General features: G+C 45.7%; 1 protein-coding gene across 1 annotated transcript; it reads right to left on the bottom strand.

Moving 5' to 3' along the window:
• Positions 1-2,930: 2,930 nt before the first annotated feature.
• On the bottom strand, positions 2,931-23,865 carry LOC129839036 (mitochondrial dicarboxylate carrier-like). Its single transcript, XM_055906299.1, has 11 exons — positions 23,304-23,865; positions 13,826-13,945; positions 9,831-9,945; positions 9,343-9,391; positions 8,824-8,865; positions 8,520-8,563; positions 8,244-8,314; positions 7,624-7,716; positions 7,393-7,470; positions 6,590-6,646; positions 2,931-5,666 (listed from the first exon to the last, which is right to left on the bottom strand). Exons 1-11 carry the CDS (start codon positions 23,391-23,393, stop codon positions 5,565-5,567), a joined length of 861 nt encoding a protein of 286 aa, XP_055762274.1. The 5' UTR covers positions 23,394-23,865; the 3' UTR covers positions 2,931-5,564.
• Positions 23,866-23,880: the final 15 nt, after the last annotated feature.

Below are 23,880 nucleotides of genomic sequence, written 5' to 3'. Positions count from 1 at the left end.
GGGATGAAGAACAGAGAGATGAATGGAGGTGTAGAGGGATGAAGAACAGAGAGATGAATGGAGGTGTAGAGGGATGAAGAACAGAGAGATGAATGGAGGTCTTGAGGGATGAAGAACAGAGAGATGAATGGAGGTGTAGAGGGATGAAGAACAGAGAGATGAATGGAGGTGTAGAGGGATGAAGAACAGAGAGATGAATGGAGGTGTAGAGGGATGAAGAACAGAGAGATGAATGGAGGTGTTGAGGGATGAAGAACAGAGAGATGAATGGAGGTGTAGAGGGATGAAGAACAGAGAGATGAATGGAGGTGTAGAGGGATGAAGAACAGAGAGATGAATGGAGGTGTAGAGGGATGAAGAACAGTGAGATGAATGGAGGTGTAGAGGGATGAAGAACAGAGAGATGAATGGAGGTGTAGAGGGATGAAGAACAGAGAGATGAATGGAGGTGTAGAGCGATGAAGAACAGAGAGATGAATGGAGGTGTAGAGGGATGAAGAACAGAGAGATGAATGGAGGTGTAGAGGGATGAAGAACGGAGAGATGAATGGAGGTGTTGAGGGATGAAGAACAGAGAGATGAATGGAGGTGTAGAGGGATGAAGAACAGAGAGATGAATGGAGGTGTAGAGGGATGAAGAACAGAGAGATGAATGGAGGTCTTGAGGGATGAAGAACAGAGAGATGAATGGAGGTGTAGAGGGATGAAGAACAGTGAGATGAAGGTTGTTTGGTGTCTCTGTGTCGTCGACTCTGACAGTGTAGAGGGATGAAGGTTGTTTGGTGTCTCTGTGTCGTCGACTCTGACAGTGTAGAGGGATGAAGGTTGTTTGGTGTCTCTGTATCGTTGACTCTGACAGTGTAGAGTGATGAAGGTTGTTTGGTGTCTCTGTATCGTTGACTCTGACAGTGTAGAGGGATGAAGGATGTTTGCTGTCTCTGTATCGTTGACTCTGACAGTGTAGAGTGATGAAGGTTGTTTGGTGTCTCTGTATCGTCGACTCTGACAGTGTAGAGGGATGAAGGATGTTTGGTGTCTCTGTATCGTTGACTCTGACAGTGTAGAGGGATGAAGGTTGTTTGGTGTCTCTGTATCGTTGACTCTGACAGTGTAGAGGGATGAAGGTTGTTTGGTGTCTCTGTGTCGTCGACTCTGACAGTGTAGAGGGATGAAGGTTGTTTGGTGTCTCTGTGTCGTCGACTCTGACAGTGTAGAGGGATGAAGGTTGTTTGGTGTCTCTGTATCGTCGACTCTGAAAGTGTAGAGGGATGAAGGTTGTTTGGTGTCTCTGTATCGTTGACTCTGACAGTGTAGAGGGATGAAGGATGTTTGGTGTCTCTGTATCGTTGACTCTGAAAGTGTAGAGGGATGAAGGATGTTTGGTGTCTCTGTATCGTTGACTCTGACAGTGTAGAGGGATGAAGGTTGTTTGGTGTCTCTGTGTCGTCGACTCTGACAGTGTAGAGGGATGAAGGTTGTTTGGTGTCTCTGTGTCGTCGACTCTGACAGTGTAGAGGGATGAAGGTTGTTTGGTGTCTCTGTGTCGTCGACTCTGACAGTGTAGAGGGATGAAGGTTGTTTGGTGTCTCTGTGTCGTCGACTCTGACAGTGTAGAGGGATGAAGGTTGTTTGGTGTCTCTGTGTCGTCGACTCTGACAGTGTAGAGGGATGAAGGTTGTTTGGTGTCTCTGTATCGTTGACTCTGACAGTGTAGAGTGTATGTGACCCTGAACGTTGTTCCTGGAGCGAGAAGTACACTCAGCTCTCACTCACGTTGGTTTTTCCCCGTTTTCGTCATACGCTGATTGTTGTCTTTATAGAATGTCTTTATAGAAACTAGTTTATTTATTTATATTATAATGTGTTGGCGTCAGAGAGAGAGAGAGAGGAAGGAAAAGAGACAGAGAGAGAGAGAGAGGAGAGAGAGGTACGAGATAGAGAGGAAAGAGAGAGGGGAGGGAGAGAGAGAGAGAGAGAGAGAGGAAGGAAAAGAGACAGAGAGAGAGAGAGAGGAGAGAGAGGTACGAGATAGAGAGGAAAGAGAGAGGGGAGGGAGAGAGAGAGAGAGAGGGGAAAGAGAGAGAGACAGAGAGAGAGAGAGAGGAGAGAGAGAAGAGGAGAGAGAGAAGATAAGAATAAGAGAGGGAGACGTGACAGAGAGAAAGAAAGAGAGGTGTTGATTGACACAAGCAGTCAGACCTTGTTATATGTCAGGCGTTGACAGAAAGCATGGGGTGCATCCTAAATGGCAGCCTCTTCCCCATAGAGAGTACTACTAGTGCCCTAAAGAGGGAACATTGTGTGATTAAGCATCCACCCATATGTCTTTGATTTAGTGTAGCACCGTGATTTAGTGTGTTGATTTAGTGTTGATTTAGTGTTGATTTAGTGTAGAACCGTAGGGCAGCTGATTTTCACCACAGTTCTAATGAATAGAGTCCCATCAGAGAGGAGTGTGCGTAAGTGTGTGTGTGTAAGTGTGTGTGTGCCTGTTGTGTGTCTCTGTGTGTGTGTGTGTGTGTGTGTGTGTGTGTGTGTGTGTGTGTGTGTGTGTGTGTGTGTGTGTGTGTGTGTGTGTGTGTAGTGTGGTCCTGTCGTCATGAAAAAGCAAACTGCCCACGTCAGACACATATCTCCGGTTGTGGAAGCGAAGACAGCAGACACTTTAGTCAGAGTTGCTGAGTAGCCCTATACCTCGGCCGTCAGTTTCTCACCTGTGTTTCTGGTTCAGCGTCTTTCTGATGTCTTCAAGAGAACCATATTTCATAGCTCCTCACCAGGCGATGAGTGAAGACTGAGCTTCAGAACTGAAGAGCACTGCTCACCACGACCAATAGGGGGAGACAGAGTATCAATAATCAGACAGACCTTGGAGACAAGTCAGCAAGGAGATCCATTATGTTCACCCCCCCCCACACTCACAGAGGAAGTGACAGTTATTATTTATTAGTATTTTAATTCAAAAAACAATCTACAAAATACAGACCCGTACATGTACAGCCGCACAGAGCTGGGTTCTACAATCTCATTTCCATTCCTAGAGATTGTGTGTGTGTGTGTGTGCGCGTGTACAAGGGGTGGTTCCCCAATACCACTCTTTAATAATGGCCTATCAAATACAGTCAAACAATTAACTGAAACACACTCACAAACACAATCTCACCGTAGTATTTATGAATGAATCCTCTCTCATTCACACAGAGACATACTTGTCTGTTAATAATCAGTCACTCATTCATAATGACCAGTCTCCCAAACACACACAGTACCATGCTGCCCCCTGGAGGCTACAGAGGAAAAGGCATCCTGACTCACTGTGGGTGTCCCCCCCCCCCCCGCCCCACAAATGGCCCTATTACGTACAGAGAACTGCCTGAAGTTACCTGTAGGGTTTGTCTGTTTGTCTTAGATGAGTGTGCTTATGTGTGTGTTTGTGGGCACCTGTGTGTGTGTGTGTATTTAATAAAGTGCCTTAAAGTCAGCAGTTTCATCCAGGCCCCAGTAAACAGTATCTCTCTCTAACTCACAGTATCTCTAAATGATCTCCTATAGGGCCCTACGGGGCCTGGTCAAAGGTAGTGTACAACCTATTCACTATACGTCTCTTATCTCTGTCCAGTTATATCTCATGGTCACATTGCCCTTGGTGGGAATTTCTACTGTTGTCCCTAACCACAGATCTAGGATCAGATCACCTAGCCGCAACAATAACTTTAACTGGTAGGGGGATACAACTAATGTCTGACCCAGAATCAGTGCCTAGGGGGCAACTTCTTCTGTTTAGTACCTTTGTCTGTAAGCATGCGATGGCTTTATAGCCATGGTGTTATGGCATTATAACCTGTTATGCAGCATCCCTTATAGGCAGGAATAGCACCCTATGTCACCCAATGCCACTCCCAAATGTCTCTGAGTTGATGACGTGAGATTCATAAGATTCTAGTTATAGCACTGATCTCCCGTTATAGTAATAAGCATCCCTTATGAACAGGAATAGCACTGACCTGTTATAGTAATAAGCATCCCTTATGAACAGGAATAGCACTGACCTGTCACAGTACATGACCATTTGAGTCATTTAGTGACGCTCTTATCCAGAGGCATTATGGTTAAGTGTCTCGCTCGAGGGCACAACACCAGATGTATTACCTCGTCAGCTCGGGGATTCCACACGGCAACCTTTCGGGTTACTGGCCCGACGCTCTGAACCGCGAGGCTACCTGCCGCTGTTACAGTGTTATGAACAGGAAGAGGGCCCTTTGTCACGGTCACCCCCCGATGTGACAGTATCTGAGATGGTTCCAGTTAGAAGGACAATGTTGTAGCGATCTACATTGACACCAGTAATACATTATAGTAATACACACTACTATCACTAGTACACGACTAGTAATACATACTACTATAACTAGTACACTGCATACTAGTATAACTAGTACACCCCTAGTAATACATTATAGTAATACACACTACTATCACTAGTACAGTGCTAGTAATACATTATAGTAATACATACTACTATCACTAGTACAGTGCTAGTAATACATTATAGTAATACATACTACTACCACTAGTACACCGCTAGTAATACATACTACTATAACTAGTACACTGCTAGTAATACATACTACTACAACTAATACACTGCTAGTAATACATACTACTATAACTAGTACACCGCTAGTAATATATACTACTACAACTTGTACACCGCTAGTAATACATACTACTACAACTTGTACACCGCTAGTAATACATACTACTACAACTAATACACTGCTAGTAATACATACTACTATAACTAGTACACTGCTAGTAATACACACTACTGCAACTAGTACACCGCTAGTAATACACACTACTACAACTAGTACACTGCTAGTAATACATACTACAACTAGTACACTGCTAGTAATACACACTACCACAACTAGTACGCCGCTAGTAATACATACTACTACAACTAGTACACTGCTAGTAATACATGAGGACTGGTGTGGTGTGGAATGGAACTGATTTGGGTGATACATGATGATGATGATGGTGGTGGAAGGCTACAGTATAAACACATTAACACTGTCTAGGAAGTGAACTCAGGTGACACTATGTTCCCTACGTAGTGCACTACTTCTGACCAGAGCTACATGTTAAGTGCACTACAGATTAAGAGTCATAAGTAATGCACTACATAGTGAATAGTGTATGATTTGAGGCGCAGGCCCCATTGAGAATGGCACTATTGATGATGACAGACGCATGGAGATGATGTCACAGCAGGGTTTGACTGGCGTTGCTATGACAACTCTTCCTGTGGACAAGGCTGTGATGGTGCAGGTGTAGGCAGTTCCTTCGTAGTCTTTTCCCCGGGTGATTGGTTGATTTCCAGAGCAGGTGAAAGAGGGCCGGGTAGGATAGCATAGCAGGCATTCCATCCCTACATCTCCCTCTCTGTGTGATTGGACAGCGCAGGGCCATGGGGTGGGGGGGGCACCGTGGCAGTGAAAGGGGATTGGTTGACGTTGGCAGGGGGTTAGAGGGTAAAGGTCGTAGGTCATGGAGCGTGCTCAGGAGATGACGACGATGCCGAAGTTGTTCTTGAGCTGCTCGAGGAAGATGAAGGTGAGCACCGTGTGAGGGATCAGACGGATCCCTGCAGGAACAAGACCCTGCAACGCCATTGGACAGTTAGTTAGCATTCGGACACGTCATTGGACAGTCAGTCAAGACCTAGTCAACATTGTTACATGTGATTGAACATTGGGCACTTAGTCAAGACCCTGACACGGGATTGGACAATTGGTCTACATGCTGACGTGATTGGACAGTAGGTTAAAACCTTGCAATGCAATTGGGCAGTTAATTAACTTTCTTGCAACTGCATTGGACAGTTAGTCAAGACCTTTACACAGGGATGGACAGTTGATTACAACCTTGCAATCCCATTGGACAGGCTTGGACCATATGTTAAGGCCCTGACACTGGATGGGAAAGTCAGCCAATACCGTTCCATCTGATTTGGTAAATGACTCAAGACCCAGATGTGTAAATGGCCAGAGAATAACTTTACCCAGGATTCACCTTAGCCTTCATATATATGTTAAGGTAAGACACAGCCTTCATATATACGTTAAGGTAAGACCCAGCCTTCATATATATGTTAAGGTAAGACCCAGCCTTCATATATACGTTAAGGTAAGACCCATCCTTCATAGATATGTTAAGGTAAGACCCATCCTTCATATATACGTTAAGGTAAGACCCAGCCTTCATATATACGTTAAGGTAAGACCCAGCCTTCATATATACGTTAAGGTAAGACCCAGCCTTCATATATATGTTAAGGTAAGACCCATCCTTCATATATATGTTAAGGTAAGACCCAGCCTTCATAGATATGTTAAGGTAAGACCCAGCCTTCATATATATGTTAAGGTAAGACCCAGCCTTCATATATATGTTAAGGTAAGACCCAGGATTACAAGATCAGTTAGAAACTCTAGTCTCTGTCAGAAAGACAGTCACACAGAGCGAAGGTTATCAGGCTGGCCTGCTAGGTGGGTTTCTGGGACTGCCAGTGTGTGTGTCTCACCTTGTAGAAGGCCCCGGGTCCCTCTTTAGCCGTCACTCTCAGACAGTGTATCACACCCTGAAACACACAGAGTTACATGGTGAGAGTGAGTGAGTTGGATGAAGGGAAGAAAATAGGGTTTAGAGAGGGATGGATGGAGAGATGAGAGAGAGGGATGGATGGAGAGATGAAAGAGGGATGGATGGAGAGATGAAAGAGAGGGCTGGATGGAGAGATGAAAGAGAGGGATGGATGGAGAGATGAAAGAGAGGGATGGATGGAGAGATGAAAAAGAGAGGGATGGATGGAGAAATGAAAAAGACAGGGATGGATGGAGAAATGAAAAAGACAGGGATGGATGGAGAGATGAAAGAGAGGGATGGATGGAGAGATGAAAGAGAGGGATGGATGGAGAGGTGAAAAAGACAGGGATGGATGGAGAGATGAAAAAGAGAGGGATGGATGGAGAAATGAAAAAGACAGGGATGGATGGAGAGATGAAAGAGGGATGGATGGAGAAATGAAAAAGACAGGGATGGATGGAGAGATGAAAAAGAGAGGGATGGATGGAGAAATGAAAAAGACAGGGATGGATGGAGAGATGAAAGAGAGGGATGGATGGAGAGATGAAAAAGAGAGGGATGGATTGGATGGAGAGATGAAAAAGAGAGGGATGGACGGAGAGATGAAAGAGAGAGGGATGGATGGAGAGATGAAAGAGAGAGGGATGGATGGAGAGATAAAAAAGAGAGGGATGGATGGAGAGATAAAAAAGAGAGGGATGGATGGAGAGATGAAAGAGAGGGATGGATGGAGTAACTTACTGAGTATTCTCCTTTAGAGTTCATCAACCTGGTCTTCATCACATCTAGAGGCTGACACAGGAACGTAGCACAGCCTCCCTACAGACAGACAGACACAAACAGACAGACATATCATGTGTTTTCTTTGAGTTATCAATGAACAATGTCATTGTTATCAAATCACATTCTTCTGCTTCCTTATCCAACCAGCACTCTGCACTATTTTAACCAATAAGTAGCCCGGTTACTCACAGCGATGAAGCTGGACAGGAAGTGTGTGAGGATGTTATCTCCCATGAAGCCTGAAGACAGCACCAGCTGTTTAGCCTGGTCATAACATGCCAACTACAGAGAGAGAAGGGAAGGGAGGAGGGTGAGATGGAGAGAGAGAGGAGGGTGAGATGGAGAGAGAGAGGAGGGTGAGATGGAGAGAGAGAGGAGGGTGAGATGGAGAGAGAGAGGAGGGTGAGATGGAGAGAGAGAGGAGGGTGAGATGGAGAGAGAGAGGAGGGTGAGATGGAGAGAGAGAGGAGGGTGAGATGGAGAGAGAGAGGAGGGTGAGATGGAGAGAGAGAGGAGGGTGAGATGGAGAGAGAGAGGAGGGTGAGATGGAGAGAGAGAGGAGGGTGAGATGGAGAGGAGGGTGAGATGGAGAGGAGGGTGAGATGGAGAGAGGAAGGTGAGATGGAAAGAGGAAGGTGAGATGGAAAGAGGAAGGTGAGATGGAAAGAGGAAGGTGAGATGGGTTATACATCAACAGATAAAGAGAAGATCTAAAGACAACCAACTAGTGTCTCTCTCCTAATATATACAATCTACTGCTATACGTAACGCTATTAAACTTCATTTCCCAGGGTGCTGTGCAATCCTACCTGTCCCACGGTGACCAGAGCTCCTCTGCTGGAGGCCATGGTGGCTCCTGAGAACAACTTCCTCACCCCCTCTACACACAGGTCAGAGGGGAGGGGTCAGGGGTCACACAGAGGGGAGCAGCAGAATACAGCAATATTTTTTAACAAAAGCTTTCTATTGTCCTATATTTTATTTAAAATGTTTTGCATTGGAGTGATAGCATGTGGCTACCTCTCTAAACTCATAACTGGTCTCTTGTCATTTCATCTGTCTGAGTACAGATCACACATTCCTACCTTCTCTGAAGACCCTGAAGAGACCGTCCACAGCATGTTTGTAGCTGAGAGAGACAGAGACAGAGAGAGAGAGAGACAGAGAGAGAGAGAGACAGAGAGAGAGACAGAGACAGAGAGACAGAGAGAGACAGAGAGAGACAGAGAGAGAAAGAGACAGAGACAGAGAGACAGAGAGAGACAGAGAGAGACAGAGAGAGACAGAGAGAGACAGAGAGAGACAGAGACAGAGAGAGAGAGAGACAGAGAGTTAGACATTGTCAGATCAACAACATGTCATGTGGTCTAAATGGTCAGGAACACTCACTTTCTCCTCAGCTCTGGGGGAAGTTTAACATCATTCTGCATCCTGAGGAGCAAAACCAGTATATTAGTTAAAACATCACAATAATTATACACCATACAACCAAACCATTAAACCAGTATATTAGTTAAAACATCACAATAATTATACACCATACAACCAAACCATTAAACTAGTATATTAGTTAAAACATCACAATAATTATACACCATACAACCTAACCAGTAAACCAGTATATTAGTTAAAACATTACAATAATTATACACACCATACAACCTAACCAGTCAACCAGTATATTAGTTAAAACATTACAATAATTATACACCATACAACCTAACCAGTAAACCAGTACATTAGTTAAAACATTACAATAATTATACACCATACAACCTAACCAGTAAACCAGTATATTAGTTAAAACATTACAATAATATGCATCATACAACCTAATTATAACTATTGAATAAGTATCATAAAATGCAAGAGATCTGTTTGTGTTAACAAGGTGTTTGTTTCTCTGACCTGACGTTCACCATGTCTGCAGGAGTACCAATGAACCCGCCAGTAAAACCTAGACACATGACAGAGATTAGTGTGTGTGTGTGTGTGTGTGTGTGTGTGTGTGTGTGTAAGTGTTTAATTATTATTGTCAGAAGTCCCCACAATAATAATAAGATAACAAAGATTTGACCAACGGGACATTTTGTTAGTCCCCACAAGGTCAAATGCCATTTCTAGGGGTTTAGGGTGAAGGTAAGAATTAGTGCTGGAATTAAGTTAGTGTTAGAATTAAGTTAGTGTTAGGAGCTAGGGTTAGTTTTAGGGTTAAAGTTAGGGTTATGGTTAGGGAAAATAGGATTTTGAATGGGACTGAATTGTGTGTCCCCACAAGGTTGGCTGTACAAGACTGTGTGTGTGAGCATTACCCTTAGACTGTGACAGCGTGCGTGTGTGTTCAGCATACATGCGTGTTTGAGCAAGCCTGTGTGTGTGTGTGTGTGTGTCCCTACCTCCGAAGGCCCCCAGCAGCACCTTCTGGTAGAAAGGCATGGGCCCCTGGTTACTGCTGCTCAACATGTCTCTGACTGTCTCATAGATAGCAAACCTAGTTAGAGAATAGGACATCTAGAGGGAGGGAGGCGATAGTAGAGGGCAGAGGAGAGAGAGAGAGAGATGATAGTAGAGGGCAGAGGAGAAAAAAAGTACAACAAATTGAAAAAAGAGCGATGTGTAGCTTTCCTACTGACATTCTAGTTGTGTCATAGCTTCAATCCACCACTAGCTGAACCCCATCTGTCACAAACAGGAAACAGCTCCTCTCCAGAGAGAGATGTCCTGTTAACGCCTCTACTGACGTTTCAACAGCCCAACCAGGTTCCCCTAGGTACAGATCTAGGATCAGCTTCCCCTCCCTCAATCCCAACCTTAACCATTAGTGGGGGAAATGCTAAACAGACCAGAGATCAGTGTCTACGGCCAACTTCACCCTACACCAGTTTCCTCACTGTGTTACCGTGGTAACCGACTGACATTCTCACTACTGGTCTTCATATAGAGAGTTTCCTCTGATGCAATACTGTCAGAGGGGTTACTAACTTCCACTTGGCCAATGAAACAAACTGGATCCAGGTGAGGCATAGTGGCGGCAGGTAGTCTAGTGGTTAGAGCGTTGGACTAGTGACCGAAAGGTTGCAAGATCGAATCCCCGAGCTGACAAGGTAAAAATCTGTTGTTCTGCCCCTGAACAAGGCAGTTAACCCACTGTTCCTAGGCCGTCATTGTAAATAAGAATTTGTTCTTAACTGACTCGCCTAGTTAAATATAGGCCACTGCATTTAACCAGGGCTCATTGGTCACAGATAATCAGATCATTTTCAACACAAACATTATCCTCTTAATGTATTTCTGATAATCCTCTTAATGTATTTCTGATAATCCTCTTAATGTGTGGATAAAACATGTATTTATGATAATGCTTGACAGGACAAAAGCCAGAGAGTTTAGCATTTTGAATTGTCGGAGAGAAAAGCATATTGGAACATAATACTGATCCTTCTGCCTGGAACACTCAGGTTCTATATACCTATCTCTGGAATAGAATACTGATCCTTCTGCCTGGAACACTCAGGTTCTATTTACCTATCTCTGGAACAGAATACTGATCCTTCTGCCTGGAACACTCAGATTCTATATACCTATCTCTGGAATAGAATACTGATCCTTCTGCCTGGAACACTCAGGTTCTATTTACCTATCTCTGGAACAGAATACTGATCCTTCTGCCTGGAACACTCAGGTTCTATATACCTATCTCTGGAATAGAATACTGATCCTTCTGCCTGGAACACTCAGGTTCTATATACCTATCTCTGGAACAGAATACTGATCCTTCTGCCTGGAACACTCAGGTTCTATATACCTATCTCTGGAACAGAATACTGATCCTTCTGCCTGGAACACTCAGGTTCTATATACCTAACTCTGGAACAGAATACTGATCCTTCTGCCTGGAACACTCAGGTTCTATATACCTAACTCTGGAACAGAATACTGATCCTTCTGCCTGGAACACTCAGGTTCTATTTACCTATCTCTGGAATAGAATACTGATCCTTCTGCCTGGAACACTCAGGTTCTATATACCTATCTCTGGAATAGAATACTGATCCTTCTGCCTGGAACACTCAGGTTCTATATACCTATCTCTGGAACAGAATACTGATCCTTCTGCCTGGAACACTCAGGTTCTATATACCTATCTCTGGAACAGAATACTGATCCTTCTGCCTGGAACACTCAGGTTCTATATACCTAACTCTGGAACAGAATACTGATCCTTCTGCCTGGAACACTCAGGTTCTATATACCTAACTCTGGAACAGAATACTGATCCTTCTGCCTGGAACACTCAGGTTCTATATACCTATCTCTGGAATAGAATACTGATCCTTCTGCCTGGAACACTCAGGTTCTATATACCTATCTCTGGAATAGAATACTGATCCTTCTGCCTGGAACACTCAGGTTCTATATACCTATCTCTGGAACAGAATACTGATCCTTCTGCCTGGAACACTCAGGTTCTATATACCTATCTCTGGAATAGAATACTGATCCTTCTGCCTGGAACACTCAGGTTCTATATACCTATCTCTGGAATAGAATACTGATCCTTCTGCCTGGAACACTCAGGTTCCTTCTACCCATCTCTGGAACAGAATACTGATCCTTCTGCCTGGAACACTCAGGTTCTATATACCTATCTCTGGAATAGAATACTGATCCTTCTGCCTGGAACACTCAGGTTCCTTCTACCCATCTCTGGAACAGAATACTGATCCTTCTGCCTGGAACACTCAGGTTCTATATACCTATCTCTGGAATAGAATACTGATCCTTCTGCCTGGAACACTCAGGTTCTATATACCTAACTCTGGAACAGAATACTGATCCTTCTGCCTGGAACACTCAGGTTCTATATACCTAACTCTGGAACAGAATACTGATCCTTCTGCCTGGAACACTCAGGTTCTATATACCTATCTCTGGAATAGAATACTGATCCTTCTGCCTGGAACACTCAGGTTCTATATACCTATCTCTGGAATAGAATACTGATCCTTCTGCCTGGAACACTCAGGTTCCTTCTACCCATCTCTGGAACAGAATACTGATCCTTCTGCCTGGAACACTCAGGTTCTATATACCTATCTCTGGAATAGAATACTGATCCTTCTGCCTGGAACACTCAGGTTCTATATACCTATCTCTGGAACAGAGTCCATAGAGCAGTAATGGAACTATCATTACAGGATTACACCCACTCTCTGTCTCGAACACACCCTCTCCTTCTCCCCCCTCCCCCCTCTCTAACACACACCCTCTCCTTCTCCCCCCTCCCCCCCTCTCTAACACACACCCTCTCCTTCTCCCCCCTTCCCCCCTCTCTAACACACACCCTCTCCTTCTCCCCCCTCCCCCCTCTCTAACACACACCCTCTCCTTCTCCCCCCCTCCCCCCCTCTCTAACACACACTCTCTCCCCCTCCCCCCTCCCTAACACACACCCTCTCCTTCTCCCCCCATCTCTAACACACACCCTCTCCTTCTACCCCCCCCTCTCTAACACACACCCTCTCCCCCCCTCTCTAACACACACCCTCTCCCCCATCCCCAACACACACCCTCTCCTTCTCCCCCCCTCCCCAACACACACCCTCTCCTTCTCCCCCCCTCTCTAACACACACCCTCCCCCCCCCTCTCTAACACACACCCTCTCCTTCTCCCCCCTCCCCAACACACACCCTCTCCTTCTCCCCCCTCCCCCCCCCTCCAACACACCCTCTCCTTCTCCCCCCCTCCCCAACACACACCCTCTCCTTCTCCCCCCCTCCCCAACACACACCCTCTCCTTCTCCCCACCTCTAACACACACCCTCTCCTTCTCCCCCCCCTCTCTAACACACACCCTCTCCTTCTCCCCCCCCTCTCTAACACACACCCTCTCCTTCTCCCCCCCCTCTCTAACACACACCCTCTCCTTCTCCCCCCCCTCTCTAACACACACCCTCTCCTTCTCACCCCCCTCTCTAACACACACCCTCTCCTTCTCCCCCCCTCCCCCCCTCTCTAACACACACCCTCTCCTTCTCCCCCCCCTCCCCCCCTCTCTAACACACACCCTCTCCCCCTCCCCCCTCCCTAATACACACCCTCTCCTTCTCCCCCCATCTCTAACACACACCCTCTCCTTCTACCCCCCCCTCTAACACACACCCTCTCCCCCATCCCCAACACACACCCTCTCCTTCTCCCCCCCTCCCCAACACACACCCTCTCCTTCTCCCCCCCTCTCTAACACACACCCTCTCCTTCTCCCCCCCTCCCCAACACACACCCTCTCCTTCTCCCCCCCTCTAACACACACCCTCTCCTTCTCCCCCCCTCTAACACACACCCTCTCCTTCTCCCCCCCTCTCCAACACACCCTCTCCATCCTCCTACCTGTCTGCAGAGTGATGCGCTGAGTCCGTTGTACAGAGCCAGAGCTCCATCGTTCTTCACTACCTGCATGGCCATGCTCACCATCCCCATCTTCCCCTTCTGCTGGGTCTGCAGGTGGACCTACACACACACAATCACTATTTCATCATCATCATCATCATCATTATTACAAATACGATCAATATACTGTATCTTCATCATCATTACCATTATCACAGTCAATCATCAGTGTGTATATTTTTTAGTGACTGTGGAACTGTCTCTCTCTCTCAGACAGAGACACACACTAGCGTGACAGACAGCAGCGTGACAGACAGACAGAGACAGACACTAGCGTGACAGACAGACAGCAGCGTGACAGACAGACAGAGACAGACACTAGCGTGACAGACAGACAGCAGCGTGTCAGACAGACACTAGCGTGACAGACAGCAGCGTGACAGACAGACAGACACTAGCGTGACAGACAGACAGCAGCGTGTCAGACAGACACTAGCGTGACAGACAGCAGCGTGACAGACAGACAGCAGCGTGTCAGACAGACACTAGCATGACAGACAGCAGCGTGACAGACAGCAGCGTGACAGACAGAAACACGCTGAGTGTTTATAGCTCAGCTGACCTGGTTGTAACTGTGGCGATCTGTGAGATGGTACACGACGGCGTGTCACTGTGACTTATGGTAGAGATAAATCTACACACACACCGCCGTGCACACACACACACACACACACACACACACAGAGGAGCTGTCCTTGAGGTCTATTATAGTTAGTGTCTATAGAGATAGTAGTACAATGTAATAGTTACTGTCTATAGAGATAGTAGTTTCATATAGTAGTGAGTCAGTGGAGATAGTAGTATAATGTAGTTGTGAGTCAGTGGAGATAGTAGTACCATGTAGTAGTTGTGAGTCAGTGGAGATAGTAGTACCATGTAGTAGTTGTGAGTCAGTGGAGATAGTAGTACCATGTAGTAGTGAGTCAGTGGAGATAGTAGTACCATGTAGTAGTTGTGAGTCAGTGGAGATAGTAGTACCATGTAGTAGTTGTGAGTCAGTGGAGATAGTAGTACCATGTAGTAGTGAGTCAGTGGAGATAGTAGTACCATGTAGTAGTGAGTCAGTGGAGATAGTAGTATAATGTAGTAGTAGTGAGTCAGTGGAGATAGTAGTACCATGTAGTAGTAGTGAGATAGTGGAGATAGTAGTATAATGTAGTAGTGAGTCAGTGGAGATAGTAGTACCATGTAGTAGTGAGTCAGTGGAGATAGTAGTACCATGTAGTAGTTAGTCAGTGGAGATAGTAGTACCATGTAGTAGTGAGTCAGTGGAGATAGTAGTACCATGTAGTAGTAGTGAGATAGTGGAGATAGTAGTATAATGTAGTAGTGAGTCAGTGGAGATAGTAGTACCATGTAGTAGTAGTGAGATAGTGGAGATAGTAGTACCATGTAGTAGTTAGTCAGTGGAGATAGTAGTACCATGTAGTAGTGAGTCAGTGGAGATAGTAGTACCATGTAGTAGTAGTGAGATAGTGGAGATAGTAGTATAATGTAGTAGTGAGTCAGTGGAGATAGTAGTACCATGTAGTAGTGAGCCAGTGGAGATAGTAGTACCATGTAGTAGTGAGTCAGTGGAGATAGTAGTACCATGTAGTAGTGAGTCAGTGGAGATAGTAGTATAATGTAGTAGTGAGTCAGTGGAGATAGTAGTACCATGTAGTAGTAGTGAGTCAGTGGAGATAGTAGTACCATGTAGTAGTGAGTCAGTGGAGATAGTAGTACCATGTAGTAGTGAGTCAGTGGAGATAGTAGTATAATGTAGTAGTGAGTCAGTGGAGATAGTAGTACCATGTAGTAGTAGTGAGATAGTGGAGATAGTAGTATAATGTAGTAGTGAGTCAGTGGAGATAATAGTACCATGTAGTAGTGAGTCAGTGGAGATAGTAGTACCATGTAGTAGTTGTGAGATAGTGGAGATAGTAGTATAATGTAGTAGTGAGTCAGTGGAGATAGTAGTATAATGTAGTAGTTGTGAGATAGTGGAGATAGTAGTATAATGTAGTAGTGAGTCAGTGGAGATAGTAGTACCATGTAGTAGTAGTGAGATAGTGGAGATAGTAGTACCATGTAGTAGTAGTGAGTCAGTGGAGATAGTAGTACCATGTAGTAGTGAGTCAGTGGAGATAGTAGTACCATGTAGTAGTGAGTCAGTGGAGATAGTAGTATAATGTAGTAGTGAGTCAGTGGAGATAGTAGTACCATGTAGTAGTAGTGAGATAGTGGAGATAGTAGTATAATGTAGTAGTGAGTCAGTGGAGATAATAGTACCATGTAGTAGTGAGTCAGTGGAGATAGTAGTACCATGTAGTAGTGAGTCAGTGGAGATAGTAGTATAATGTAGTAGTGAGTCAGTGGAGATAGTAGTACCATGTAGTAGTAGTGAGATAGTGGAGATAGTAGTACCATGTAGTAGTTAGTCAGTGGAGATAGTAGTACCATGTAGTAGTGAGTCAGTGGAGATAGTAGTACCATGTAGTAGTAGTGAGATAGTGGAGATAGTAGTATAATGTAGTAGTGAGTCAGTGGAGATAGTAGTACCATGTAGTAGTGAGCCAGTGGAGAGAGTAGTACCATGTAGTAGTAGTGAGATAGTGGAGATAGTAGTACCATGTAGTAGTTAGTCAGTGGAGATAGTAGTACCATGTAGTAGTGAGTCAGTGGAGATAGTAGTACCATGTAGTAGTAGTGAGATAGTGGAGATAGTAGTATAATGTAGTAGTGAGTCAGTGGAGATAGTAGTAACATGTAGTAGTGAGTCAGTGGAGATAGTAGTATAATGTAGTAGTGAGTCAGTGGAGATAGTAGTACCATGTAGTAGTAGTGAGATAGTGGAGATAGTAGTACCATGTAGTAGTTAGTCAGTGGAGATAGTAGTACCATGTAGTAGTGAGTCAGTGGAGATAGTAGTACCATGTAGTAGTAGTGAGATAGTGGAGATAGTAGTATAATGTAGTAGTGAGTCAGTGGAGATAGTAGTACCATGTAGTAGTGAGCCAGTGGAGATAGTAGTACCATGTAGTAGTAGTGAGATAGTGGAGATAGTAGTACCATGTAGTAGTAGTGAGTCAGTGGAGATAGTAGTACCATGTAGTAGTAGTGAGTCAGTGGAGATAGTAGTACCATGTAGTAGTGAGTCAGTGGAGATAGTAGTACCATGTAGTAGTGAGTCAGTGGAGATAGTAGTATAATGTAGTAGTGAGTCAGTGGAGATAGTAGTACCATGTAGTAGTAGTGAGATAGTGGAGATAGTAGTATAATGTAGTAGTGAGTCAGTGGAGATAATAGTACCATGTAGTAGTGAGTCAGTGGAGATAGTAGTACCATGTAGTAGTTGTGAGATAGTGGAGATAGTAGTATAATGTAGTAGTGAGTCAGTGGAGATAGTAGTATAATGTAGTAGTTGTGAGATAGTGGAGATAGTAGTATAATGTAGTAGTGAGTCAGTGGAGATAGTAGTACCATGTAGTAGTAGTGAGATAGTGGAGATAGTAGTACCATGTAGTAGTAGTGAGTCAGTGGAGATAATAGTACCATGTAGTAGTGAGTCAGTGGAGATAGTAGTACCATGTAGTAGTTGTGAGATAGTGGAGATAGTAGTATAATGTAGTAGTGAGATAGTGGAGATAGTAGTACCATGTAGTAGTGAGTCAGTGGAGATAGTAGTACCATGTAGTAGTGAGATAGTGGAGATAGTAGTACCATGTAGTAGTAGTGAGATAGTGGAGATAGTAGTATAATGTAGTAGTGAGTCAGTGGAGATAGTAGTACCATGTAGTAGTGAGTCAGTGGAGAGAGCTGTAGATATGGTTGTGACAGTTGTAGTCGTAGCAGTAGTTGGGATGTCACAATTACTGACATTCTCCTGTGTGTGTACAGGGAACAGGTTTTTGTAGGTAATTCTGGCTTCCTTTGAACTCTCTCTCTCTCCCTCCCTCCCTCCTTAAGTCTCTCTCTGACAGGGTAATGTATTGTTCTTCTCAGAGGGCTTTTTATCGACTGGGCTCTGCTCCAAGTGTGGCCTCCATCCGGCCAATCACGTCTCTCGCTCCCACCGGCTTATCAGAACTGTTTGAGCTCAAAGGCCGCCGAGGCCTTCAACCATGGACCACAAACTCTCTCTCTCTCATCCACTCCCTCTCGCTAACTGGAAATAACAGTCTCTCTCTCTCTCTCTCTCACCCTGGTGTGAGTAGATAATAATTCACACCCCGAGTACAGATACAGATAGCTGGTTGCTGCAGGACCTGGCTGGTACTCAATAACCTCTCCAGTCAGGACACAGTGCAACGAGTGAACGACTGAAGCAACTAATACAACTGAAAGTGCATGAATGACCGAAGGAATGAACAAACTAAATAACTCATTCATTAAATAACTAACAAATAAGTGAGTGAGTTCGCTGACTATCTTCTCTGATGACTAGAGAAGATAGTCAGAATATTGTAAGTATCTTCTCTAATGACACTGAAAGTCAAAAATGCAGAGCTGGGGCCTTTTCCAAAAAGAAAAAGTCTGCATTGAACCTCTAACCTCCAGCTAGTCCTGAGTCACATCACCAACACACCGTTCCATTGTTACAGTCATGACTCAGTAGCTTCTAATACTGATAGGAAGACAATGTCAGAACTTAGATGTGGGTGCTAAGTTGTTTCAAGTTACACACACACACACACACACACACACACACACACACACACACACACACACTCACACTCACACTCACACTCACACTCACACTCACACTCACACACTCACACTCACACTCACACTCACACTCACACACTCACACTCACACTCACACACTCACACTCACACTCACACACTCACACTCACACTCACACTCACACTCACACTCACACTCACACTCACACTCACACTCACACTCACACTCACACACTCACACTCACACTCACACACACACACACACACACACACACGTGAGATCCAGATCCTCCCCTCAGGTAGCAGAGAGAGGTGGGGTGTTACTAGGACAACTGACTTCATGCCAGACTAAACAGGCGTAGTAACAACAGTATGTTGTTGGAACTAGATCAGAGAGGAGAGGCACGGCTTCAGGAGAACAAACTGCTGCTGATTCTGATCGTTCTGATTGGCCTCCGCAGTGCACACACAGGTTGTTCATCCTTCTCACCGCCGTCAGAGAGACGACAGGGAAGGAACCACCATGTACCCACCTCTAGGCTGCTATACATAGAATGACAAACCAAATAAATAGCCTAGCCTTTTTCATGGAATATTTGTGGTAATTAAATAGAATTAAATTTAGAATTTACCAGAATACATTTTCCAGAAATAGTTTGAGGTCTCTGTATTCTCAAATTGAAAAAAGTGAGGGAGCGCCACTCTCAAGCACTCCGACAGCACTACAACCCAGGATGCTAGGCTAGGCATGGCTAGCTTCAGCACAAGAGGATAAGCTAGGCTAGGCATGGCTAGCTTCAGGAGAAGAGGAGAAGATAGGCTAGGCATGGCTAGCTTCAGGAGAAGAGGAGAAGCTAGGCTAGATATGGCTAGCTTCAGGAGAAGATTCCATGAAATTGACTGACCAGGTGAATCCAGGTGAAAGCTATGATCCCCTATTGATACCACTTGTTAAATTCACTTCAAATCAGTGTAGATGAAAGGGAGGAAAACATGTTAAAGCAGGATTTCTAAGCCTTGAGGCAATTGAGACATAGATTGTTCTATGTGTGCCATTCAGAGGGTGAATCGGCAAGACAAAACATTTGTGCCGTTGAACGGGGTGTGGTAGTCCGTTGTCGGTTTGATAAGTTATCACTTGATAAGTGATAATGTACACTTCCGTGTTGTGCTGTGTATTTCTGATAGCTTTTTATAACTACGAAGATGTTCAGTGAAACCAGATATGCCATTTGTTGACAACACAACACTTGCATACACATTATGCAGAATGTTAATCAATAAAAAAACGTATAATTCACTGCTTTATTTTGCTTGTTTCCAGCGAGTTATTTCAGATGTCAGAGGCTCTCTCCTATCGTGACATCACCAACAGTTTGAGAGTGAAGGTAACTAACATGGCTTCTAAAGCCTGACCCAACTCTCTCAACAGATGGCTCTGGGCCTGGCTCGCTTCAGAGGATGAATGCTTCATCCACATCTTGTTTGTCTTGTTCTGGCAGGTTTGTCAACTCTTCAGATCTCCCTGAGGATTATGCATCTCTCTCTCTCTCTGCATCAGCCTAAAGGATACACCAGGATGGATGGATCCCCATCTATTCTAGACATCCAGATGACCCTGGCCCGTACATGCTCCATGACAACAGTAGATGACCCTGGCCCGTACATGCTCCATGACAACAGTAGATGACCCTGGCCCGTACATGCTCCATGACAACAGTAGATGACCCTGGCCTGTACATTCTCCATGACAACAGTAGATGACCCTGGCCCGTACATGCTCCATGACAACAGTAGATGACCCTGGCCCGTACATGCTCCATGACAACAGTAGATGACCCTGGCCTGTACATTCTCCATGACAACAGTAGATGACCCTGGCCTGTACATTCTCCATGACAACAGTAGATGACCCTGGCCCGTACATGCTCCATGACAACAGTAGATGACCCTGGCCCGTACATGCTCCATGACAACAGTAGATGACCCTGGCCCGTACATGCTCCATGACAACAGTAGATGACCCTGGCCGGTACATTCTCCATGACAACAGTAGATGACCCTGGCCTGTACATTCTCCATGACAACAGTAGATGACCCTGGCCCGTACATTCTCCATGACAACAGTAGATGACCCTGGCCCGTACATTCTCCATGACAACAGTAGATGACCCTGGCCCGTACATTCTCCTTGACAACAGTAGATGACCCTGGCCTGTACATTCTCCATGACAACAGTAGATGACCCTGGCCTGTACATTCTCCATGACAACAGTAGATGACCCTGGCCTGTACATTCTCCATGACAACAGTAGATGACCCTGGCCTGTACATTCTCCATGACAACAGTAGATGACCCTGGCCTGTACATTCTCCATGACAACAGTAGATGACCCTGGCATGTACATGCTCCATGACAACAGTAGATGACCCTGGCCTGTACATTCTCCATGACAACAGTAGATGACCCTGGCCTGTACATGCTCCATGACGTTTGTGTATGTGTTTGTGTATGGGTGTGTGTGCTGTATGTGTGTATGTGTGTGTGTGTATGTGCTGTATGTGTGTATGTGTGCTGTATGTGTGTATGTGTGTGTGTGTATGCTGTATGTGTGTGTGCTGTATGTGTGTATGTGTGCTGTATGTGTGTGTGCTGTATGGGTGTATGTGTGCTGTATGAGTGTGTGTATGGGTGTGTATGTGTGTGTTGTATGGGTGTATGTATGTGTGTGCTGTATGGGTGTGTGTGTGTGCTGTATGGGTGTGTGCTGTATGGGTGTGTGCTGTATGGGTGTGTGTATGTGTATGTGTATGTGTGTGTGTGTGTGTGTGTGTGTGTGTGTGTGTGTGTGTATGTGTGTGTGCTGTATGGGTGTGTATGGGTGTGTGTGTGTATGTGTATGTATGGGTGTGTATGTGCGCTGTATGGGTGTGTGTGTGTGGGACTCTCCAACAAAGTAATTATACACCTTTAGACTTTTCTAAGCAGGCGAGTTGAGACAGTGTAGCCTAGACAGCCTATCAACACACACACACCTCTGTCCAACACTAGCTCCTCCCACTATCCTATCACCTCTGTCCAACATTAGGTCCTCCCTCTACCCTCTGTCCAACACTAGCTCCTCCCTCTACCCTCTGTCCAACACTAGCTCCTCCCACTACCCTCTGTCCAACACTAGCTCCTCCCACTACCCTCTGTCCAACACTAGCTCCTCCCACTACCCTCTGTCCAACACTAGCTCCTCCCACTACCCTCTGTCCAACACTAGCTCCACCCACTACCCTCTGTCCAACACTAGCTCCTCCCACTATCCTTTCACCTCTGTCCAACATTAGGTCCTCCCTCTACCCTCTGTCCAACACTAGCTCCTCCCTCTACCCTCTGTCCAACACTAGCTCCTCCCACTACCCTCTGTCCAACACTAGCTCCACCCACTACCCTCTGTCCAACACTAGCTCCTCCCTCTACCCTCTGTCCAACACTAGCTCCTCCCACTACCCTCTGTCCAACACTAGCTCCTCCCACTACCCTCTGTCCAACACTAGCTCCTCCCACTACCCTCTGTCCAACACTAGCTCCTCCCACTACCCTCTGTCCAACACTAGCTCCTCCCACTACCCTCTGTCCAACACTAGCTCCTCCCTCTACCCTCTGTCCAACACTAGCTCCTCCCACTACCCATACAGATACAGCGATCGAAGGGAAAGCATCTGGAGCAGGGTTTGAACCAGCAACCCTGCAGTTACAGGCCTGCCAGGTGGACTACCGCCGGTGCCATAAAGGCCCAGACCTCTTAGTACACTCCAACACAGAGACGCTACACACAGGAAGCCCTACAGCTAACAGCTGCTTTAAGACTGCTAGTTAGCGCTGTAATTCCATACCATGTCTATATAATTATACTACACACTGACCTCCTTGTATGCATCTGTCATTCTGTTGCCTGTTACACTACAGAACCACAACCGTACCGTACTGGCTCTGGTCTTTTTCTTCCCTTTCCAGGACTGTTCCAGAAACTATGGATGCATAGTCCAGTACAGTTAAGCTTGGACGTGCAGTGTTAATCAGGCTTGTTAATATAGCCCACACACGCTATACCGCACACAGGCCTACTGTAGAGTTAGGATATGTCATTCTGTGTGTGCTATTCTTGACTTCAGGATGACCCTGGTGTGAACATGCTCAATGACAACAGTAGAGCATGTGGCTACTACTACTGTAAGTTATCCGTAATATGAGACGGTTATAGCGCTACAGTTCGACTAGGCCTAACCCTGTTTACTCTGCACCGTAACGGCGCGGTTAGCCGGTCAGTGAACTGGAGGATTCGCTCATAACGAGGCCGACCACTGCTTCCCGTACCCGCGCGGGACACAGGCTATATATACACACACACACACACACACACACACACACACACACACACACACACACACACACACACACACACACACACACACACACACACACACACACACACACATGTCACTAGGCTAGACGAGAGAGAGAGAGAAAACGATTCTACAACTTTAATTTTCTGTCCTATTTTCTCCAATCATCAGCAGGGCTGTGTTCAGTTTGGACAGATCCCAGTAGCCCGTTTAGTCTTTTATAAGATAGGATGAAATGAGGGCAGTTGTTGTCCCTAGTTTCCCAGGTAAACAGCTGGCTGACCAGCGGGCCTGCAGCCTCCGTAAGGTCGGCTATAATCCTGCTAGAGGGTTATATGGTTCTCTCTCCAGCACTTACTTTGATAAGATCCAGAGGGTGGGTGCAGCAGGCAGCCCCACAGGAGGCGAGGCCCCCAAAATACCACCGCGACATCCGTTTATCGGTCATATTCCCCCCTGTCTTTATATAGTCCTACTGCTCTTCACTGAGTCCAATTCGATCCAGTCCAACAACGCAGCTGGCCAAGCTTCCTTTCCGCCTCGACACGCAAGCAGGTCGGCGCAGCAGTCTGTGCTTTCTGGTCCTCTCTCTCTCCGCGGGTCGAATGGAGGATAACCTCGTTAATCTTCAAATTTGCCGACGCCACCGACGGACTTTGGGTTCCGGTGCACGCACACACACGCAAACCACATCGTGCGTGTGTGTGTGTGTAGGCAATTTTACAGAACGCGTGATAGGAAATGGATCGACAGAGAGACAAGAGGGGAGTCGCAGTGAGTGCACGCGCAGCCAATTGCTACCCCGGGCTGAGGAACTGCCTCCTAGTGCTCTAGCTAGCCAGACTCAAAGGTCGCCGCTCGACAATTTATTTTCTGCAGGTTGTTTTTGTAAACGTCAAAACTGAAAAAGTCCCCGGTTTCTCTAGTCTACGCTA

The sequence above is a fragment of the Salvelinus fontinalis genome, chromosome 40 (assembly GCF_029448725.1).
Source record: "Salvelinus fontinalis isolate EN_2023a chromosome 40, ASM2944872v1, whole genome shotgun sequence".
In the NCBI taxonomy this organism is placed as follows: Eukaryota; Metazoa; Chordata; class Actinopteri; order Salmoniformes; family Salmonidae; genus Salvelinus; species Salvelinus fontinalis.
This window is presented reverse-complemented; position numbering and strand designations above follow the sequence as displayed.